The sequence below is a fragment of the Bubalus bubalis genome, chromosome 11 (genome assembly GCF_019923935.1).
Source record: "Bubalus bubalis isolate 160015118507 breed Murrah chromosome 11, NDDB_SH_1, whole genome shotgun sequence".
Lineage (NCBI taxonomy): Eukaryota > Metazoa > Chordata > Mammalia > Artiodactyla > Bovidae > Bubalus > Bubalus bubalis.
The window spans coordinates 101,612,090-101,633,003 of NC_059167.1; the positions used below are offsets into that span (position 1 = coordinate 101,612,090).

General features: G+C 42.4%; 1 protein-coding gene across 1 annotated transcript in view; it reads left to right on the top strand.

Annotated features, from left to right (window-relative positions):
* The first annotated feature begins 8,127 nt into the window (after positions 1-8,127).
* The window catches only part of DCP2 (decapping mRNA 2), a 54,456-nt gene continuing 41,669 nt past the window's right edge, over positions 8,128-20,914 (top strand). Inside the window, exons 1-2 of the mRNA XM_006056868.4 lie at positions 8,128-8,501; positions 20,160-20,311. Of these exons, the coding sequence (XP_006056930.1) occupies positions 8,449-8,501; positions 20,160-20,311 (205 nt within the window). The 5' untranslated portion in view covers positions 8,128-8,448. The remainder of the gene's footprint in view (positions 8,502-20,159; positions 20,312-20,914) is intronic.

The window sequence follows — 20,914 nt, forward strand, 5'->3', positions numbered from 1 at the left end:
AACTGATCGACTTCCCTTTCACTTTTCGCTTTCATGCATTGGAGAAGGAAATGGCAACCCACTCCAGTGTTCTTGTCTGGAGAATCCCAGGGACAGGGGAGCCTGGTGGGCTTCCGTCTATGGGGTTGCACAGAGTCGGACATGACTGAAGAGACTTAGCAGCAGCAGCAGCAGCAGGTAGCATATTAAAAAGCAGAGACATTATTTTGCCAACAAAGGTCCATCCAGTCAAGGCTTTGGTTTTTCCAGTGGTTATGTATGGATGTGAGAGTTGGACTGTGAAGAAAGCTGAGCACCAAAGAATTGATGCTTTTGAACTGTGGTGTTGGAGAAGACTCTTGAGGGTCCCTTGGACTGCAAGGAGATCCAACCAGTCCATTCTAAAGGAGATCACCTTTAGAACACCCTGGGTGTTCTTTGGAAGGAATTATGCTGAAGCTGAAACTCCAGTACTTTGGCCACCTCATGCAAAGAGTTGACTCATTGGAAAAGACTCTGATGCTGGGAGGGATTGGGGGCAGGAGGAGAAGGGGACGACAGAGGATGAGATGGCTGGATGGCATCACCGACTCGATGGACGTGAGTTTGAGTGAACTCCAGGTGTTGGTGATGGACAGGGAGGCCTGGCGTGCTGCGATTCATGGGGTTGCAAAGAGTCAGACATGACTGAGCGACTGAACTGAACTGAGACGTCTTTAAGGCACCTTTGCTGACACTTCCTTATCCAGGAAGGGGAAATACTTTTTCACTCCTAACTCTTTCCTCCTAGTCTTTTTTCCCCAGGGTCCGTAGAACAGCTGGAGCTTTCTGTTCAGTGAATTCACCCCCAGCATAGATGAATCTGAGCTAATCCACCTGACCTTGACCATTGCTCTGTTTCATGGAAAAATGGGAAGGTCTGGTTTTAACCTCTTTCTCACACTGTCACAGGAAGTGGTTAAAGGCTTAACTCGTCATTTTTTGCTTGCTGGTTTAATTGGCTACTTTGACGCCTGGCAGCTCTCACTCTCTTCTCTTTTTGTTGCATGTCATCAGATCAGGATATGATGTCTGGGACTACCAGGGCCAACTCACCAATGTCCTGAGTTAACAAGTGGAGTGGGGCAGAGCTGGAAGACCTACAGAGCTTTCAGGAGCTTGGCTGACTTGAGAGAGGCCAGTAAGCTTGTTCAGTATCATTTTTAGAATTCCACAAACAAGCTTTTTTTTGTTATGAGGATTATTGTACCTGGAAATAATTTTCTATGATAGTATGCTGTACAGACATCAGTAATTATTATTGTGTTATTCTCCTTGAAGCAGAATTCCTGCTAATTAGTTCTGAACACCTGAATTCTAGCCCTGCCTCCATTACATACTTTAATCTTTATAAGTCACTTAACCTTTATAAGCCTCGTTAATTGCTCTCTGCCTATCCCATGTCATTATAAAGACTAAATGAGACAGCATATTTTAAAACCATAAATATTTGATCAAGCCAACTATTTAAACATCATATCAGTATTAAAAAAATATTTTAATTATTTATTTGGCTGTACCAGGTCTTAGTTGCAATATGTGGGATCTTTGATCTTTGCAGCATGTGAGATTTTTTTTTAGTTGTGGTACTTGGATCTTTTACTTGTGGCATGTGAACTCTTAGTTGCAGCATGTGGGATCTAGTTCCCTGATCAGGGATTGAAACCAGGCCCTCCTGCATGGGGAACGCAGAGTCTTAGCAACTGGGACCACCAGGGAAGTTCTCACATCAGTATTATAAGTTAAGAACTTTAGCAGCTTCCTTTCCCTTAGCTGCAAACTCCAGTTTATTTTCCACTCTCAAGCCACAGACTGCTGTGGACAGTTGGGTTTGAATGAAGCCTTGGGTTCTTTAGAAGTCACAGCTCAGAGGGCTGCTGCACTGTTCAGGAGCCCAGCTCCGAGAAGTGTGTGGAGAGGAAGCAGGGATGAGCTGGAGAATGGTCAGGAAAGTAACTTGGAAAATGTGTGCCTTCAGACATTGCTGGAATTCTTTGTTGCCGGGGACCAGCCCCGGCTGATCCAGGGTATTCGAAGGAGAGACGGCTAGGCGAGGGTCAGGGAATAACTGCTTAATTACACTTTAATTAAGGATACAAAGAGTAATAGAATAAGGATAGCTCAGTGAGGAAATTCAGTGGAGAAAAGAAGCTGAGTGGCTTGGTTTACGCGGAAAATCAATATAACCCGTGACACCAGGTTAGCTCTGACCACGGAGGCCGCAGGCGCCCTCTCGAATAGCGGAAGGTGCCCCACCTTAGACACCTTCTCGAGTGGGTCTTAGAAGCCCAGGCAAATAAATGGTCGCAGAGGACATCCGCGCTCCAGATGGACGCTCAGCTGGAATTTGGGAGAGAGAGTGACATGGGGAGACCAAGTTTCAGTGAACAAGGCCCGCACTTTATTTTCCAAAGTAGTTTTTATACCTTAAGGTATGCATAGAGGATAATGGGGGAAGGGGTAGAGTCATGCAGCAAGCCAGGCTTTCTTCCTGCAAACTTATCATATGCAAAAGTTCAGGTGATTGACATCATCTTCTGGCCCGGAGGCCTGTTAACATTTTAAGAAACTTATCTTTCTCTAAAGGTGATTATTCCAAAGTCAGGCGCCAGCCTTCCAAAAAGCATTGGACAAAGCGGCATTTTACATTTCTATACACCCATTATATCAATCAATACACTGCCAAGGACACAGTAGGTAAGGAGTATGGAGACTTAGCAGCAAACATTGGCCCAACAAGTGAAAAACCCTTCACCAATACATTTTCTAATCAATCTTTTAACTACTCAAAGGAATCTGTGTTTAGGCAGTTTAGAACATCTCCTGCCTCTCACAGTTGGGAGGCTCTGAACAATCACATGTGGCCAGAAAAACCTATTCAGGCAGGCTAGAGGATTTCCAAAGGAGTTTGTAGGTTAAACACTGTCACATCCAAGAATTATTAACTGGAGCTGTAAGCTAACTCTTTTTTCAGAGAGAGGTAGTGGGAGACAGCCCCCCGTAAAGTCAGAGGTGTAGGTGAAAGCACAAAGCAGAAAGTAGGCAGACTCTGGTTTTGGGGGTAGATGCTCGAGAATTTCCAGGGGGACTCCTGAGGCTCGATCCCGCCTTTGCGTATGCCGAGCCTCCTTCCTCATGACCTTTGTCATGGGTGGAGTGCCTCACGCTGGCTCTCAGCAGTGATAGAATTCCAGTTGAGCTATTCCAGATCCTCACTCAATATGCAATATGCCGGCTCCCAGCACTTTGTGGGGAAGATTGACTTAGCATTGTGAGAGTTTGGGGACTTCCTGGCCCCTAAAAGTCAAAAAAGGAGTTGTATAGCTGCCTCTGAGTTGGGAGACTGTAAAGAAATAGGGGAGCAGGAAGAGTTCCTCTAGATTCCTCAGTGGGGCTGGCAACCTGACTGCTTTTCTACCATTGGCCACTTGGGGATAAACACCTCTTCGCCTTCCACCATGGTTTGACTGATGCCATTTGTCATTTAGAGTACTGTAAAAGCCAGACTTGAATTACAAGTGGACGACTAGGAAAAATAGCCACCAAGGTGCTCCCCAGACAGAGAAAAGAAGTTCAGTTAGTGTTTCTGAACTCAGGTTTATCTGCTCGCTGCTTGAAAGCCAGTACTTGAGAGACAAGTGTTGGTAGGAAAGGAAAGACAATTTTATTTAGGAGGCCAGAAATCTGGGGAGAATGCAGACATGTGTCTAAAAGCCAATTACTAACTGCTGAGCTTCCAAAGGGAAGTTTTTAGGGGTGTATAGGCGGAGAGAGGAGGCCATGTGCAGAACAGCATAGTCAGCTCTGACAGTCACCTTGAAATTGGTCTTGCAGTGGTTTGATCAGTGCCATCTTGATTGTTTTAAGTACAGTTAATCTTCAGTTCCAGGGTTGATTGTTCCCATCTCTTTGAAGTTAGTTCTCAGAATTGTGTAAGATGGAGAAGTTTATGTCATTACTAGTCTGGTCGTTGTGTAGTTAGTTTTTTCCACCTGATCAGAGTTTCAGTATCTACAAACAGCTCAAAGGATATAGCTCAGAATATTATCTGTAGCCCTTAAAGAGAAACTAAAAGTCTTTAACTTTGTTCAATGGCTAAATCATTATCTTGTCTGTTTGTTTTCCTTTGCTTTCGTGTTTTCTTACTTCTCTGATTAAATTTAATCTTTGGCTAAAGTTTTTCTGCAGAAAGAGGCAAGTAGAGGACATGGGGAGTGGCGTCTATCTCAGGAAGGCCCCTGGGGTCCTTCTTGTGAAAGTAGAGAGAATGCACACCCAGTAAGACGGAACTGCTGAAGGGGCTCTCCAACATCCTTATTAATCCTCTACCCAAGCTGCCTGCATGCCTCCATCGTCAGGCTGTTTAAGATGGCTCTTCTCTTGCTTCTTGTACATCCCATGCTTGTCCAGTTTCTGTTTCACTCACACGACAGTCCAATCCTCTTAAATATAGACCTTAATTAGTCACTGAGCCCACCTGATGTCAATTCTACCTACAAATGGTAGCCTCCTTTGCCTCCTGTCATGTCCTACCTACCATCTGCTGCACGTGGTAGGGTCATTTCAGGGTCACTTGTGTAAGATCCTCCTGTCCAAAATACCACTGATGCTTCTGTTGCTGTCTCCAGGGTTGTCTTTTGGTCTTGAGGCTGAGCAACCACAAGACTAGCATCTGGTCATCATGCAATTAACTTTTTCCACCTGATGAGGGCTTTTTCTGGTCACCAGAGCCTTCCTTGTTGCCCATGTGGCAAGCTGGGGTGATGACCCCCAGGGCAGTCCTGAACAAATATCTGATGGAAGTTAGTATCAGTATCATCTTTCTCACCCCTTGAGTAGGATAACCCTTGAAGTGTGCTTCATGCTGGCCTTCAAGGTTCTCCGGTAGGATTAGCTCCAGTCAAGCCACAGTACTATATTGATAAAAATCCTTTCATTGGCTTTCTTCCCTTTCTTGACTCACCTCCCTTCTCTGCCACAAGTCTTGCCCAGGATCATCTTCCAAATAAACTACTTGCACTCAAATCCTTGCCTCAGGGCCTGCTGCTGCTGCTGCTGCTGCTAAGTCACTTCAGTCGTGTCCGACCCTGTGCGACCCCATAGATGGCAGCTCACCAGGCTCCCCCATCCCTAGGATTCTTCAGGCAAGAACACTGGAGTGGGTTGCCATTTCCTTCTCCAATGCATGAAAGTGAAAAGTGAAAGTGAAGTCGCTCAGTTGTGTCCGACTCTTAGTGACCCCATGGACTGCAGCCCACCAGGCTCCTCCATCCATGGGATTTTCCAGGCAAGAGTACTAGAGTGGGGTGCTATTGCCTTCTCTGGCCTCAGGGCCTATTTCTTAGTAAACCCAAAATAGACTAGTACTGTGGCAGGGAGGACTGGAGAGAGCAAACAGAATATTCCAGCCTGTGCTTCCCTACTTGACTCCCAGAATACTTCAGTTTGACCTGAAAGGATTTTCTCTTTAGGGACTCTGACCAGCTAGAAAGAATGACCTACAGATTCCAATGCCATGTTTTCCCAACCAGCAGCCCAGTCAGATCATCCTATTGTGAAGCTCGAAAGTCCCACCCACACGCTGGGAGCTTCCAGTCAGCTCTTTTTTAACTTTTAATTTTGTATTCGGGGCATAGTTTCCCAGGTGGCCGCAGCGGTAAATAGCGGCTTGCCAATACAGGAGACATAAGAGACTCGGGTTTGATCCCTGGGTTGGGAGGATACCCTGGCAAAGGAAATGGCTACCCACTCCAGTATTCTTGTCTAGGAAATCCCATGGACAGAGGGGCCTGGGGGGCTACAGTCCACGGGGTCGCAAAGAGTTGGACACGACTGACTTTACACACACACACACACACACACACACACAGACAATTCAATGTTGTGGTAGTTCCATGTGAACAGCAAAGGGACTCAGCCATATATATAAATGTATCCATTCTCCCCAGAACTCCCTTCCCCCAAACTCCACTCCAATTAGCTTTTATAGCACTTGACTCCAGTTTTTTAGTTTCATACTCAAGTATGAGTGAATAGTTGAGCATCATCAGCAAACTTCTGATATGATAGGTGGTGACCAAATTAATAGAAAAAAGCAACTGAGATGAATAAAAGGCTATTCAGGAAGAAGAAAGCTTTAAATGTATTAATATCCTCATAAGGATATGGGATTTATGAATCATAGCTATAACACCATGACTAAGAGACATTTGAAGAATGAAAGAAAATTCTAGAAAAATAAAAACTACAGATGGCTGGAAAACAAACTTGAGGAATATTCCAATAAAAAGCAAAAAGATAAAGATGGAAAACAGAGTAAAATATATGGTAAGATGGCTCCTATATCAGATTTGGGCTTGACATGCATCAGAAGCTGAAAAGATAGTCATCTGTTCATATCTGGACAAAACAAAACTTGGGCAGTTATATAGGCTTAGAATGGAGGTAGAGGTAGTACTGGTTAGGCAGCTCGAGAATTAATATGAACTTGATATAAAGGCAGTGTGTATTTTATTAAGAGAAAAGATGGGAGATTAAATGGTTCAGTTCAGTTCAGTTCAGTCGCTCAGTCATGTCTGACTCTTTGCGACCCCACGAATTGCAGCATGCCAGGCCTCCCTGTCCATCACCAACTCCCGAAGTTCACCCAAACTCATGTCCATCGAGTTGGTGATGCCATCCAGCCATCTCATTCTCTGTCGTCCCCTTCTCCTCCTGCCCCCAATCCCTCCCAGCATCAGAGTCTTTTCCAATGAGTCAACTCTTCTCATGAGGTGGCCAAAGTACTGGAGTTTCAGCTTTAGCATCAGTCCTTCCAATGAACACCCAGGACTGATCTCCTTTAGAATGGACTGGTTGGATCTCCTTGCAGTCCAAGGGACTCTCAAGAGTCTTCTCCAACACCACAGTTCAAAAGCATCAATTCTTCTGCGCTCAGCTTTCTTCACAGTCCAACTCTCACATCCATACATGACCACTGGAAAAACCATAGACGGAACTTTGGCAAAGTAATGTCTCTGCTTTTTAATATGCTATCTGGGTTGGTTATAACTTTCCTTCCAAAGAGTAAGCATCTTTTAATTTCATGGCTGCAATCACCATCTGCAGTCATTTTGGAGCCCCAAAAGATAAAGTCTGACACTGTTTCCAGTTTCCCCATCTATTTCCCATGAAGTGATGGGACCAGATGCCATGATCTTCGTTTTCTGAATGTTGAGCTTTAGGCCAACTGTTTCACTCTCCTCTTTGACTTTCATCAAGAGGCTCTTTAGTTCCTCTTCACTTTCTGCCATAAGGGTGGTGCCATCTGCATATCAAATGGTAGAAAGAACTAAACTCACTGCTGAGCAGGTGTGTGTGGGCCTATGAGTCTGATATAAAAGGAGCAAGTTGAAAAATGGATGGATCCAGAGTTTCTCCAAGGATCCATTAAGACTCCATTAAGCATGATTGTGGAATGATGACTAGTACTCTTGCCTGGAGAATCCCAGGGACGGGGGAGCCTGGTGGGCTGCCGTCTATGGGGTCGCACAGAGTCGGACACGACTGAAGCGACTTAGCAGCAGCAGCAGCTGGTTGGAGTGATGTGAGCTTGCAGCAGGTGGAATGAAGATTCCCGAGTTCAGGTTTAATCAATTCATATTTCACAGGGTGTGAAATACTGGGATAAAACCCCTTGTCTTCACAGTTAGTACTGGGCGCCTGCAGAGTGAACGAGGTGAGCCACCACAAAAATGACAACTCTCTTCGGGGGGTTGTAGTGAAAGGATACACAGCTTGGAGGTGGTGGGGGCGGTGGTGAGACTGTGTGCGGGGTATCTGGTGACAGAAACCATGCACGGACACTAGTGCTGAATGCGCTCACAGGCTCTGCACTGCAAAGGTCGGAGCGCCTGCTCAGTCACGGAGACTGTGCGGAAGACCACAGAGAAGGAACACCAGTACCCTCCAGACTTCCTAGTAGAGTCAAAGAGGGATAATGCGCATGCGCCTATCCACCCACGGCCCAGGACGAGCGGCGGGAAGTTGGTTTACAGAGTGGTAACTGAGCAGCTTGAAGACGGATTGGAGCCGACGGGCCAATAAACAAACGCCTCATTGGCTTAGCTTGCTCAGGGTCCCAGTTCTCTACCTTCCCATTTGCTTAGCTTGCTTAGGGTCCCAGTTCTCCACCTTCCCATTGGGTCTTTCAAGCAGAGCAGGGGCGTGGCTCTCGGGACTCCGCCCCCCGCCTCGGCCCAGCCTCGGGGTCCCGGGCTGAGGGAGCCGGAAGGAAGTGAGCGGGTCCCGCCCCTTTCCCCTTCTCGTTTCCGTAGGAGCCACGGCCGCTGCTACCGCCGCCGCTGCGTGTTCTCCGGAGTCTTCCTGCAGTACCCTCGGTCCCCGGCCGCGCGGAGCCGGGATGCACTGCTCCTGCTGTGGGTCCTCATCATGGAGACCAAACGGGTGGAGATTCCCGGCAGCGTCCTGGACGATCTCTGCAGGTACCGTGGCACCCCGCGCTGCTTCGGCCCCCTGTCGTCCGCTGCTTTTCTTTTTGCCCCCCTCTCAGTTTCGGCGACCCCGGAGACCTCCGCGTCTCCTTTCCCGGTCCACATCCTTGTCCCGGCTTTCCCGTCCCGCCTCTGCTCCCTTTCCCTGTCGACTTTTATCTCCGACGACACCAACCTTCTTTTTCCGCTGCTGCCTCCCTGTTTCTCACGCACTCTCCTCCATTTCTCCTCTCGCAGCGCTGGGATTTCCTCATTTTCTTAGTTACTCAACTAGTTTGCTTTCCCGCAAGCGAAGCAGCTTCGCTAAAGCCTGGGTCTTAGGCATTTTGGGGGCTGCCCCTCCCCCTCCCGTTGCTTTTTCTGACTGACTTCTGCAGACCGTCTTACTCGCTCTTCCCTCCATCTCATTCCCCAGTTCTGTTGAAAGATCCCGAGGTTTTTAAGTCTTGGAGTCCCAGCTTTTCGGACCTACGTAGAGAAGTTTTCGAATTTACCCCCCGCCCCGGAGGGTATTCTTATACGTCCGTGGCGTTCTCTGTAAATTGCTGTGTAAAATTACTCTCTTGTTCATTCCCAACCTTATCCTTGGGAGTGAGGGGAAGAAAAGAAGTCTAGAGTTGCTTTTTCCCTCCATCTCTTAATTGTCCTTCTTGAACGGTATTCACATGCTGGGTTTTAACGGATGGTATAATTTTACAAGAGAAATTTTCTGCGTTCTTCTCTCTTGTTGGCTATAATTTCAGATAGCCAAGCAAGTGTACTTTCACTTTCAAGCATGTGTAAAATAGACTTAAAATTTTACTTCAGGAAAAGGAAATGTTTTTGGTGTAGTAATAACCAAACCAGCGGTGTTTGTAGTAAAAACCAGCGGTGAGTTGTCGCTGGTGTAAGTGGGTTGTGAAATAATTTAAATTACAAATGAATACAAGCTTTGATTAAAACGACCACTTTTCACTTTATTTATGTCTAAAAGTCTGGCTTTTAGTAGTTGTGTTACATTCACGACTTTAAGGGGAAAGGAAGAACTGATACTAGTGGAGGTACCGCTGCTAAGTCACTTCAGTCGTGTCCGACTCTGTGCGACCCCATAGACGGCAGCCCACCAGGCTCCCCCGACCCTGGGATTCTCCAGGCAAGAACACTGGAGTGGGTTTCCATTTCCCTCTCCAATGCGTGAAAGTGAAAGTGAAAAGTGAAAGTGAAGTCGCTCAGTCGTGTCGGACTCGTCGCGACCCCATGGACTGCAGCCTACCAGGCTCCTCTGTCCATGGGATTTTCCAGGCAAGAATACTGAAGTGGGGTGCCATCGCCTTCTCCGTGTGGAGTTACTACTGAGTGCCAACCAGACACTGGCTGCTCTCTTCACGTGTATCATTTAATCCTCAAAATAACCCTGTTTGGTAGATGGAGTTTTTTCCATTTTCATCTGTCAGACTCACATTGTAATTTATACAAGATCATTTTCATCTTAATTTAGACAATCAGGATTTGCCTTTTTCTTTCTAATGCCTGTGCCTTTTTTTCTTAACATTGGTGGATGAAATAGAAAGTCCTCTCTAATGTTATTACTTCACAAAAGTACATGTAGGTAAGTAAGACTAATTCTGCAACCACTAAGAATTAACGTCACTGTACTTTAGTGATGATACAGTTACAACTTAAGAAAAAAAGAGGTTTGATGTTTGTTAGATAAATGGGAGAACATGTCAAAAGTGGAATTATGGTTTTTCTGATTCATCTTTCCAAAATTTTTTTAGAGGATGTACATTTTATAGTCAGAAAAATTAAATATGAGTAGTATTAGGAAAGATGAGCAATAGTTCTGTATGAATTAATAGGGATACAGGTGGTTTAGAAAAGATAGGTAATTTATACTTTTTACAGGCATCTAAACTACTTGTCCCATTGGTGGTGGTTTAGTCGCTAAGTCGTCTCAGACTCTTGCGATCCCATGGACTTTAGCCTGTCAGGCTCCTCTGTCCATGGGATTCTCCAGGCAAAAATACTGGTGTACGTTGCCATTTCCTTCTCCAGGGGATCTTTCTGACCCAGTAATCGAACCTGGGTCTCCTGCATTGCAGGCAGATGATTTACCAACTGAGCTATGAAGGAAGCCCAATTGTTCCATTAGTATTGGGTTTATATTGTATATTACGGAAGACTGCATCATTTAAAGAAGTCATATCGACTGTTACGAAGGTGATTTGATGTGTGTAATCCTACTTAAAAATAATGGTGTTTTGTAGACTTCATGTTAAACATCTGTTAAGTGTTAAAGATTCTTACTTGATTTTCTATTTAGTGTATTAAAACTATTTTATACAGATCTTTTGGAATAGAGAAAACTTTCTTTTTTTCCTTTAAGGAAATTTTTGGTAGTTACTGTTTTTTGGACCCACATGGTTGATGTGTTTAAAAATTAGGACTTGATAAACTAATAGGAAACGGTTGTCCAACCAAACTTGGGTCTACTTGCTTGACATTCAGCAAAGCCTGTACTGATATAGAATTGTGGTAAAGAAGTACTGGTGCATTCACTGCTGGGCCTTGCAAGGAAGAATGGCAGTTCATGCTTAAAAGACAGACTCAAGGGGAAGATGAGGGCAGGGTCGTGGTGAGTCATCAGCTCCTGGACCTCTTTCTGATTAGGTGGTGGTGAGGTAACAGGGTGGCATTATAGAATTTCAAATTAGCAGCCTGGTTTTAAGGGTCTGAGGTCTGCTTGTTGGTGGTTAGCATGTAGTTGGCTTCTTCCACCTGGTGAGGGTTTTAGTTTTTACAAAACAACTGAAGGATACGGCTCAGGATACTACCTACAGGCCTTGCACAGGAACTAAAGGTCCTTGACTTTGTTTTATGGTTAAGCCAGTATTATCTTGTCTTGCTTAACTGCGTTCCTTAGTCTTCTGCATTTTCTTGCTTCTCTGAATCAAATTTAGCTTAGGAGGCTAAAACTTTCCTTTAAATAAGAGGTGAGAGAGAGAGGGTGGGGATGTCCTTGATGACTCCTGCTCCATTTCAGAATCAAATAACCATTTCTTAAAACTTCAGGTTTTAAAAGTAATACCATTTTCAAGTTAATGTTTACAATATCTTTGATTAAAGATTTTTAATATTAACAACTCTGGCTTTTGCTTATGGGCTCTGTCAGAAAATTTCACACTTATTTTCTATGAAAATAAAGCTTAAATTGAAAAAGTTTAGTTTTTTGTACTTTTTTAACATCTTTTTTTTCTATTTTTTTGTACCTTTTAAAGTGCTTGATTTACAAGTTCGGTCTTGACTCTTGTTCTTCACTTCCTTTGTATTTTCTCCAGTTTTAGTTCTTCTTTATTGGTATCTTTAAGGTTTTTCCTTTTATTATTTTGATCTTTGATAAAACATAGTCCTGCTAATCATGTCTAGTTTAGTTATTGACCATATATTAATATGTTTTGGGGAAATGTAAAATTTGAGAGTGATTTTTATGTGAGAAATTAGAGCAAGAGACTTAAATTTTCAAGATATGACTTTGTGACCATTAGACAGCTTACCTAAGAAATGGAATGTTAATTTTCAGGCAGTTGAATATGGGGTATTTCATTTACAGGAATATTGTGCAGCCATTAGAAATTCCTAAGGCAGTTAGCAAACAGTAAACTGAAGGAGAGTATTTGTGTCTTGAAAATGTACACAATATACTACTGAGTGTAATAACTAGTCATTTGGTGCTCTGTGTTAAATTTTTAAATGTTTTTGTGAATACATGTTTGTGTGCATGCACAGAATTCTGAAAGTATATACACCAAACTGACAAAACTGGTAACTTGTGGGTGAAGTGGAATTGGAGGACAGCAAGGAAGACTTGTCTAAAATGCTTTGGTGAACCAAAACTGCTTTATAATACAGTATGTTTGCGAATGTAAAAGTAAATCAGCACCATTGTATGGTGGGTGATATTCGTCTTTGGTGCACCATGGTTTCTTTCTTTCTTTTTTTTTAATTAAAAAATTTTTTTTACTTTACCATATCGTATTGGTTCTGCTGCACATCAATATGAATCCACCATGGGCGTAAACTGCACCATGGTTTCTAACGTTAAAAGTTAAAAATATTTTTCAGTATCATTTAAATAATCTTATTAAAGATTTGGAAAGCATGATTTTAAAGTAAAAACTGAAAACTGCAGTTTGGTAAGTTGTTCCTCTTAAAGAAGAGTTTGAAGTTATTTATTTAAGTCCCTTTAAGAATTAAATGGTAAGGTCACTCCTGTGTTAAAAGGAGAAAGGTATATTCTGGCAGCTAATATTGCTTTTTTGGTGATCGCATAGGTTAATGAAATAACCATTTAAGTGTTCATTTCACCTGAAACATTTTTGTGTTAATTTCAGTCCTTGAGCTAATGCTTTTTCTATCTGTGGAAACATTGAAAAGATGACTTTTGTGAGGTGGAGAAATTTTTCCCATAACAAAATATTGTGAAAAGCATTTTACTTTAGTTTTTAAAATATACACGTGTATTATGTATATACACACACTTTTAAATATATAAAACACATCACAAACATTCACAGAATGAAAGCATTGAAGTTTAATTTTCCTGTGTAAAATTTTTTTTCTTAAAAGTTTCTAAAAAGTTTGCCTTTAACTTTTAAAATGTACTCATCTGTAAGGTATTTTTGTTTTTAAATCAAACAGTACAGATGAATTTGTGAACTGAAAAGCAACAATCTCTTGCCCTACCCCTTTCATCCTAGTTCTGCTCTGCAGACTTTACCTGTTTTGTGAAGTTTTGTAATGGCTATTTCAGTATTTTAAAGTTTACTTGTACCCCTTTCTATCAACTTTAGATTGAGGATTTAGTGTATCTTGGTAGACTATTAGGTGGGACTGTAGTTCACACTTACTGTTGCTCTTGTCCTACTTCCAGTGCAGTTATATTACTACTTTAAATCGTTCCACTGGTTATCTTTGTGACTTTACTATGCTTGAAAGTTTTACTTCTGTTCTATAAACGTCAGTGTCTCTTGAATCTGTATTTGGTAGGGTGAGGCAGTTAGTGCCCCATCGTTTCTTCCATTTCTTTTCTTACCTACTCCCTCAGCTTCTATCCAGGTGACTTACAAATTAAGATGGATAGTATTTATGTTACATTTTGTAACATTATGAAATCTTAAACATTCTGCTACTGGTTGATTGCAGGGGGTGAACAATAATAAAGGCATTTGTTATACGTCATGACTGTAAATGCTTTTCATAGTAGAGGCAAGTCTACAATGGCTAGGATTCTGAACATAGTCAAGATCCTTTTTTAAGAATCTTGAGAGAGAATGACCAAGTAAATTCTTCTTTCTTATATTCTGCAAATTGCTCTAAATGATACCTTTTAGTTTTTTCTTTTGGATAAAGACGCATATGCTTTGTTCATTATCCCCTGGTTCCTTCTAACTGTTCTTTAATATTTTTCCCCCTTTTGTTCTAACTTTGCTTCATGTTTGGACTGTGATTCTCTTGTACATTTACCCTTCTCCCTCAAAATGCTCGTAGTTTCTAGCTGCCTTCCACCATCACACCCTTATCTGCTCCTTAGATATCCTTGGTCTTGCTCTCAGTTATATCATCTGCTCTTCTGCTGAATCCTTTTTTCCTAGAGAATGCTGTCTTGGAGATCTTCACTGTCTAGTCCAATCTGCGCTGTACTAGAATTCCCTTTTCGCACTCTCCCAGGTTGTGTGTCTTCTCTCTTGAATCCTCTGTTTATGCTTTATTTTCATTCTTGTTTTGCTGATTTACATTCTAAAGTTGTTTCTTTGAGAGGATCATTAGGGAGCAAGCTTTCTGAGCCTGTATGGGACTGAAATGTCTGACTGAAATGTTTCTCTTCTCACAGTTAGGTTTCCAGGTGGCCCAGGGCCCACACTTGCAGTATCAAGGTTCCAGGAGATATCCTTGACAACACTTTTGTTCAGAGCCAGTTTTTTAAAATGAGTTTAATTTTTTCTTTGTCTTGAATTAGGTTTTCCTGAAACGTTGGGTGGTTTTTTAAGATGTTTAAGATGGGGCTGTAGAGGCTTCTTTATGAGAATAGATAGGGAGCTGGCTCTTAAACGGTGGGGAACCCTTGAATACCAGTGTGCAGGAGTTTTGTTTTGGTGTGCCAACCCTCATACCTGTTTTCTGAAGTTAGGCAAGAGTCTTGGGTGGTGTTCTCCCTCCCGACTACCTTTTGTAGGAAAACTCCTGACTGTCAGGAATGAACGAAGTGTGGATGGTCTCCTACTAATAGACTTTACTGTTATGTTAGCCTTTTAAAAAGTTTTATTCTCATCTTGCAGTGTATCTGCAGGACTTCTCTGGACTGGGATAGGACTGGGATTGCATTTCTCTGTCTTGGGTGTTTTTGTACCCATTTTAGATCATGGTGAGTATCCTCCAGAAATGTGTTGTCAGATGAATTTCTAGTTAAAGATAGTAGATTGTGCACAAGCATCTACTCCACTAAAAGGTAAAAAAATTCAAATGTATAACCCCACAAAAAAGGGAAGAATGGATGAAGAGATGAGCCACAAAATTTGGAAACTATACAGCAGAAGTGAAAGTGGCGTGTGGCTTAGCAGACCCGACAGACTTGTGACAGAGCGAACATCGTAGTGGTCACTCTGCTTCAGAATGAGAGGATGTTGGAAGGCGGCAGAGATGAGGTGGCGAGTACTGTGCACATCCTGGAAGCCATCCCTCTTCCCCTGCTCGGCTCCCAGAAAGCGGCAGCCTGGCCTTTGCCTCCTGACGGATCGGAAGGTTTTTGTCTAGGTGATCTGACTAGCCCATGAGGAAACACCTGAAGATACTGACATTGGAAGTTCCTCTATCAAATGGCTCAGCCTAATCCCCTTTAATGGTCCCTCATGTTTGACAAGCCTCCTAAGAAAGCTTTGTGGTCTGTTGCATTAAGTATGACTATCTGAAATAGACTTCAACGCAGAATGTAGACCTTAAAACTAGCAATGAGAATGAAAAACAACTGGAAAGAATCAAACTGTGCAGGTAGGAGAAGAAAAAAACCCCAAAACTACTCCTTAGAGAGATAGGTTTTTTACAGTCATGTAATAGAATAATCTATGAAAGCATAATTTAAGCAATTAAAAATAGCCTTTGGAATTTTAAATATGAGAGTAGAAACAAAAAGCCCAGTAGGTGGCTTGCAAGAGACTGTTTCCCAGAAAGTAAGGGTTTTAGAAGCTAGAGGTAGGACATAACAGAGAAAAATGGAGGCTCAAAGGATCATTGCACGAGTCTTACAGTACTGAAGGAGGTGAGTTTCCACGTAGATGAAGTCCATTGAGTGAGTGATGCAGTGGATGGAAAAGAGACAGCTAGGGAATTTTAGAACATGAAGGACAGAAGGAGGAAGCTGGATGCTTCCAGTGAGAAAAAAGGTTGGACGAAGGAATTGAAATGGCTTCAGTCTACACATCAAAATTGTAGGCTGGCAGGAAAGAGCACTGTCTTCAGGATTCTGAAGGAAAATGATTTCCAACCTGAAATTCTTTACCTAGCCAAATTGTCAAGTGTGAGGATAAAGATATTTTCAAATTCACTATGTCTTCATATTTATCTCTCCTGCATTCTTTTCTCTGGAAGGCATGGAAGGTGGTACTAAGTGAAAATAAGGAAGTACCTTAATCAGGAGGAAGACAGGATGTAAGAACATGAGGTCTAGTGTAGGGCGGAAACGTGGGAACCATAGGATGCTAGTGAGCGGACAGCATAGGATGACAGATGTGTATCAGATGCAGTGACAGTCACTCCAAATTGGAGCAGATCACAAGGCTCAGGGATAGTCTTCAAGATGGAACCAGTGTGTCTGAATGAACACCTCGAGAAAAGAACTTAGAAAATGAGTGAAAGATTGATTTACTGACAGATGCAGAGAAAGGAAAGCAATGACAAGACATTTATTAATTAGTGGGAGAACTTTTGACTGTGCTTGAGAGGGAAAACAAGGACTTCCCTGGTGGTCTAGCAGCTAAGACTCTGCTGCCAACGCAGGGGGCCCAGGTTCGAGCTCTGGTCAGGGAACTAGAATCCTGCGTGCTGCTGCTGAGAGTTCACATGCTACAGCTAGAAGATCGCATGTGCTGCAACTGAGATCCCGCGCAGCTAAATTAATTTTTAAAATGGGAAAAAACTGTGACTTATCATATGGCTTAGTTGTGAATTGTATTTATAGAATCATGGTGTGAAGACTTGAATGCTGATCTAACGCTGTGGTTATAGACTGGGACTGAGTTTTGCTCCTCTCGAGGGATGTTTGGCAGTGACTGGAGATCTTTTTGGTTGGTGCAGCTTTATGGAGAGTGCTGTTGATACCTAGTAAGCAAAGGCTATGGATGCTGCTGAACATGGAGAGCATACAGCACAGCTCCTCTCAACAGAGTTATGTGCTCCAGATGTCAGTAGTGCTGAAAAAGTAAACTAAGATACCATTTGTTGGGACGATGGAGAGAGGGGAATGGTGTGTAGAATATTGAAAAATGGCAGAAACCAAAAGCCACTTTACCATGTTTCTTGTGACTCTCTCATGCCTGGGACCACATGGCTGGAGATTAGAAGAAAAATAAGCAATGGACGTTGGCCGTACTCTGTTGGGACTGCACAGTTCTTGTGATCGGAGAGGAATGTTCTTGTCCAACAAAGTTTTAACTTCTGTGGATCCCTGTTGCAGTCACTTGCTGCCAGCTCTAACCAGTATGGCATTGCTTGGTACTGTGGCATGAGAGAATGGAGGAGAGGGGGAATTTCCCTCACTGTCTCTAAGCGTGGAGAGATTCCTTTAGATTCCTATCTTGATCCTTGAGGCAGAACTTGAGGGCTCCTGGAGCTCACTTCTAACCCCTAGTTCACCTTAGGGATACTGGAGGGTGGAAAAATGGTAAATTCAGATATTTGTCATCCTCCTCAATCTTCTTGCTGCTGTTCACTTTTCACAGTCCTCAAATAGCTGGTCTGTGTATTTCATTCAGGGTTTATAGCTGCATTTTGTGGGAAGGACAGAGTAGAACATGCTTACTCCATCTTATATTTCAAAGATAAAATGTAACTGCCAGTATGTTACTCTAGTATGTGTCAGACAATTTGCTAGACTATAGGAATAAAAATATGCAAAGATCAGTTAGTTCAGTCACTCAGTTGTGTCCGACTCAGCGACCGCTTGGACTGCAGCACGCCAGGCCTCCCTGTCCATCACCAACTCCTAGAGTTTATTCAGACTCATGTCTGTCGAGTGATGCCGTCCAACCATCTCATCCTCTGTTGTCCCCTTCTCCTCCCGCCTTCAATCTTTCCCAGCATCAGGGTCTTTTCTAGTGAGTCAGTTCTTTGCATCAGGTGGCCAAAGTATTGGAGTTTCAGCTTCAGCATCGAAACTCCAATGAATATTCAGGACTGATTTCAGCACCTTATCTCAGTGAACTAACTTGAAACAGTTTATGGGCAGTAATGGTGGTAAAGAATTGGCCTGCAATGCAGGAGATGTGGGTTTGATCTCTGGGTCAGAAAGATCCCCTGGAGAAGGAAATGGCAAACCACTCTAGTACTCTTGCCTGAAAAATCCTATGGACAGAGGAGCCTGGCGGACTACAGTCCATGGGGTGCAAAGTCTTGGACATGACTTGGCGATTGAGCATGCACGCAGTAGTAAAAATCAGATAGTTGCTTTAATGGAGTAGGAGTTGAAAGAGTATATAAACCTATTCAGAGGAGTCTGATATACCTACCACTGTAGGAGATGCAGTGTTTGTAAGTCATGAGGAATGAATTAGAAGAAATGAATGAAGTAGGTAATTCATAAGTCATTCCTCATGACCTATAAGTAAGTCATGAGGAATGAATTATAAGAAAAGGAGAGGAGAGAGATAGTATGTGGATGGTGATTTAGGACATTTCTAAGAATCAGCTGTCACTGGGTATAAAGAACTTTACAGAGTGACAGAGGCTGTGCAGGTGAGCAGGCACTGGATCTTAAATGCCACGTGGAAGAGATTTTTATGTCTTAGATAATGCCATCAGGGTTGCGTGTTACCTGTCTTGTTCTTAATATAGATGTGGTTTAAGCTCGTTTCCCCATTGTTTTTCTAGATTATTGTACATACATTTGTCTTAACTTATACTTATCCAGTTCCCTATTGGAATGATATATTTTTATAATTTTTACAGCATTGTTTTGAGATTTGATTTGAAACTTGAAAACAGCAAAGAACATTTATCACTAATGTTACAACTAGTGAATAGTGTAGGTCAGAGGCCCCAAAGGCTGGGATCTGTGCCTGGTGATCTGAGGTGGAGCGGATGTCATAATAATGATAGAAATAAAGGGCACAGTAAAGGTAATGCACTTGAATCGTCCCCAAACCATCCCCCTTGTCCCAGTCCATGGAAAAATTGTCTTCTGTGAAAACTGGTGCCAGAGAGGTTGTGGACTGGTTGTGTGAGTGATCAATTTGGGTGATGCTATTTTTAATTTTAAAAAATAACTGTAGACACCAGTGGATTTCTTTTATGTAATTCATTCTGTCTCTAAAAGTCACTAGAAAAAGGTTACAGAAAATGCTAAGTTAAGCATGGAAGAATGTTAATGGTGGTTGCTTAATGTGTCCTGTAAATCACATAAATTTTGGTTTGTTGCACAAAAAAGGGGTTCATTATCTTAATCATACATATACATTTGTATATATAATATAGTGTATATTGTATATATACTATAGTGTACACTTATACTATGTATTAACTGTTTCTTCCTCCCTCTGAATGTACTTAGAAAAGACAGTTTAGATATTTTTTTTTTTAAAGTGAGTGTGTTTGAAAGTTATTTTGAACTCAGGTTCTTCAGATGAGCTCTTTGGGAAGTCTGGTCTATTAATGATTGCTTTTACATTTCTTTATAATACTGTAAATATAAAGATTAAACAGCTAATATCTTTTCTGTTTGAATGTATGAATTTATTTGCATATATTCTTTGAAAATGTTACCAGACATGGGAGGGAATCCTAGTGGTTTTTTTTCTTTCTTTTTTTTTTTGTCCACACCACATGGCTTGTGGGATGTTAGCTCCCTAACCAGGGATGAAATCTGTGCCTGCTTCAGTGGAAGCATGGAATGAATCTTAACCACTGGACCTCAGGCAAGTCCCACAAGTTTGTTTTCTTGCTCACCTTTAATTTATTGTTAGTGAGCTCTTAATCTCTACTTGTGAACAGAGGATAGATGGCCTCTTAAAAAAACTGCGTTATGAATGAGTTCATTCATAACTAACTCATTTTCTCTGGTTTCCCTGATGGCTCAGATGGTAAAGAGTCTGCCTGAGGTGCAGGAGACCTGGGTTTGATCCCTGGGTCGGGAAGATCCCCTGGAGAAAGGAATGGCAACCCACTCCAGTCTTGTTGCCTGGAGAATTCCATGGACAGAGGCTATAGCCCATGGGGTCGCAAAGAGTTGGACAGATTGAGCAACTTAACAAACACTTTCAGTTTCCTGCCAATTTTGCTTCCTTGATCAGTACTGCTTTTGGTCTATTTTCATGTTGGTGGGTCAGGAATGAAGCAGTTAAAAAGGTTAAAATGAATTGTTATGGTTTGTAAATGTAATTTTTGTATGTTTTTTGTTTTTGACAGCCGATTTATTTTGCATATTCCCAGCGAGGAAAGAGACAATGCTATCCGAGTGTGTTTTCAGATTGAACTTGCCCATTGGTTTTACTTGGATTTCTACATGCAGAACACACCAGGATTACCTCAGTGTGGGATAAGAGACTTTGCTAAAGCTGATATCCTTTTTATTACTACAATGACTGTCTTTCATTCTTGTTAATAAGATGTTTTAGCACAAATTTTCTTTTGCTTGTCTTTGAGATTTATAATCTTTTAAATAAAACATAATGATTTCTAAAATTTGTCAAATACATAAAGCACATACATACGGTTTGTGCCTGATGGTGGTAGGCACAATTTGATAGCAGGGTTGTACCTTGGTATTCCTGGGCGTGGTTCCAGGACCTCCCCTTCTCTCCAGGATACCAGAATCCATAGATGTTCCTTGTTTAGTCACTGAGTCATGTCCAGTTTTCTGTGACCCCATGGATTATATAGCCCATCAGGCTCCTTTGCCATTGGATTTCCCACGTGAGAATATTGGAGTGGGTTGCCATTTCCTTCTCCAGGAGATCTTCCTGACTCAGGGATCAAACCCACGTCTCCTGCATCGGCAGGAGGGTTCTTTACCGCTGAGCCACCAGGGAAGCCTGCTCAAGTTTCTTTGATGGTGTAAAATGGCATGGTAGAGTCAGCCCCGCTATCTGTGGGTCACACATTGTTGCAGGGAGAAGTCAGTTGCGACTCCATGTTGAAACTGTTTCTTTGACTTGCTTTCC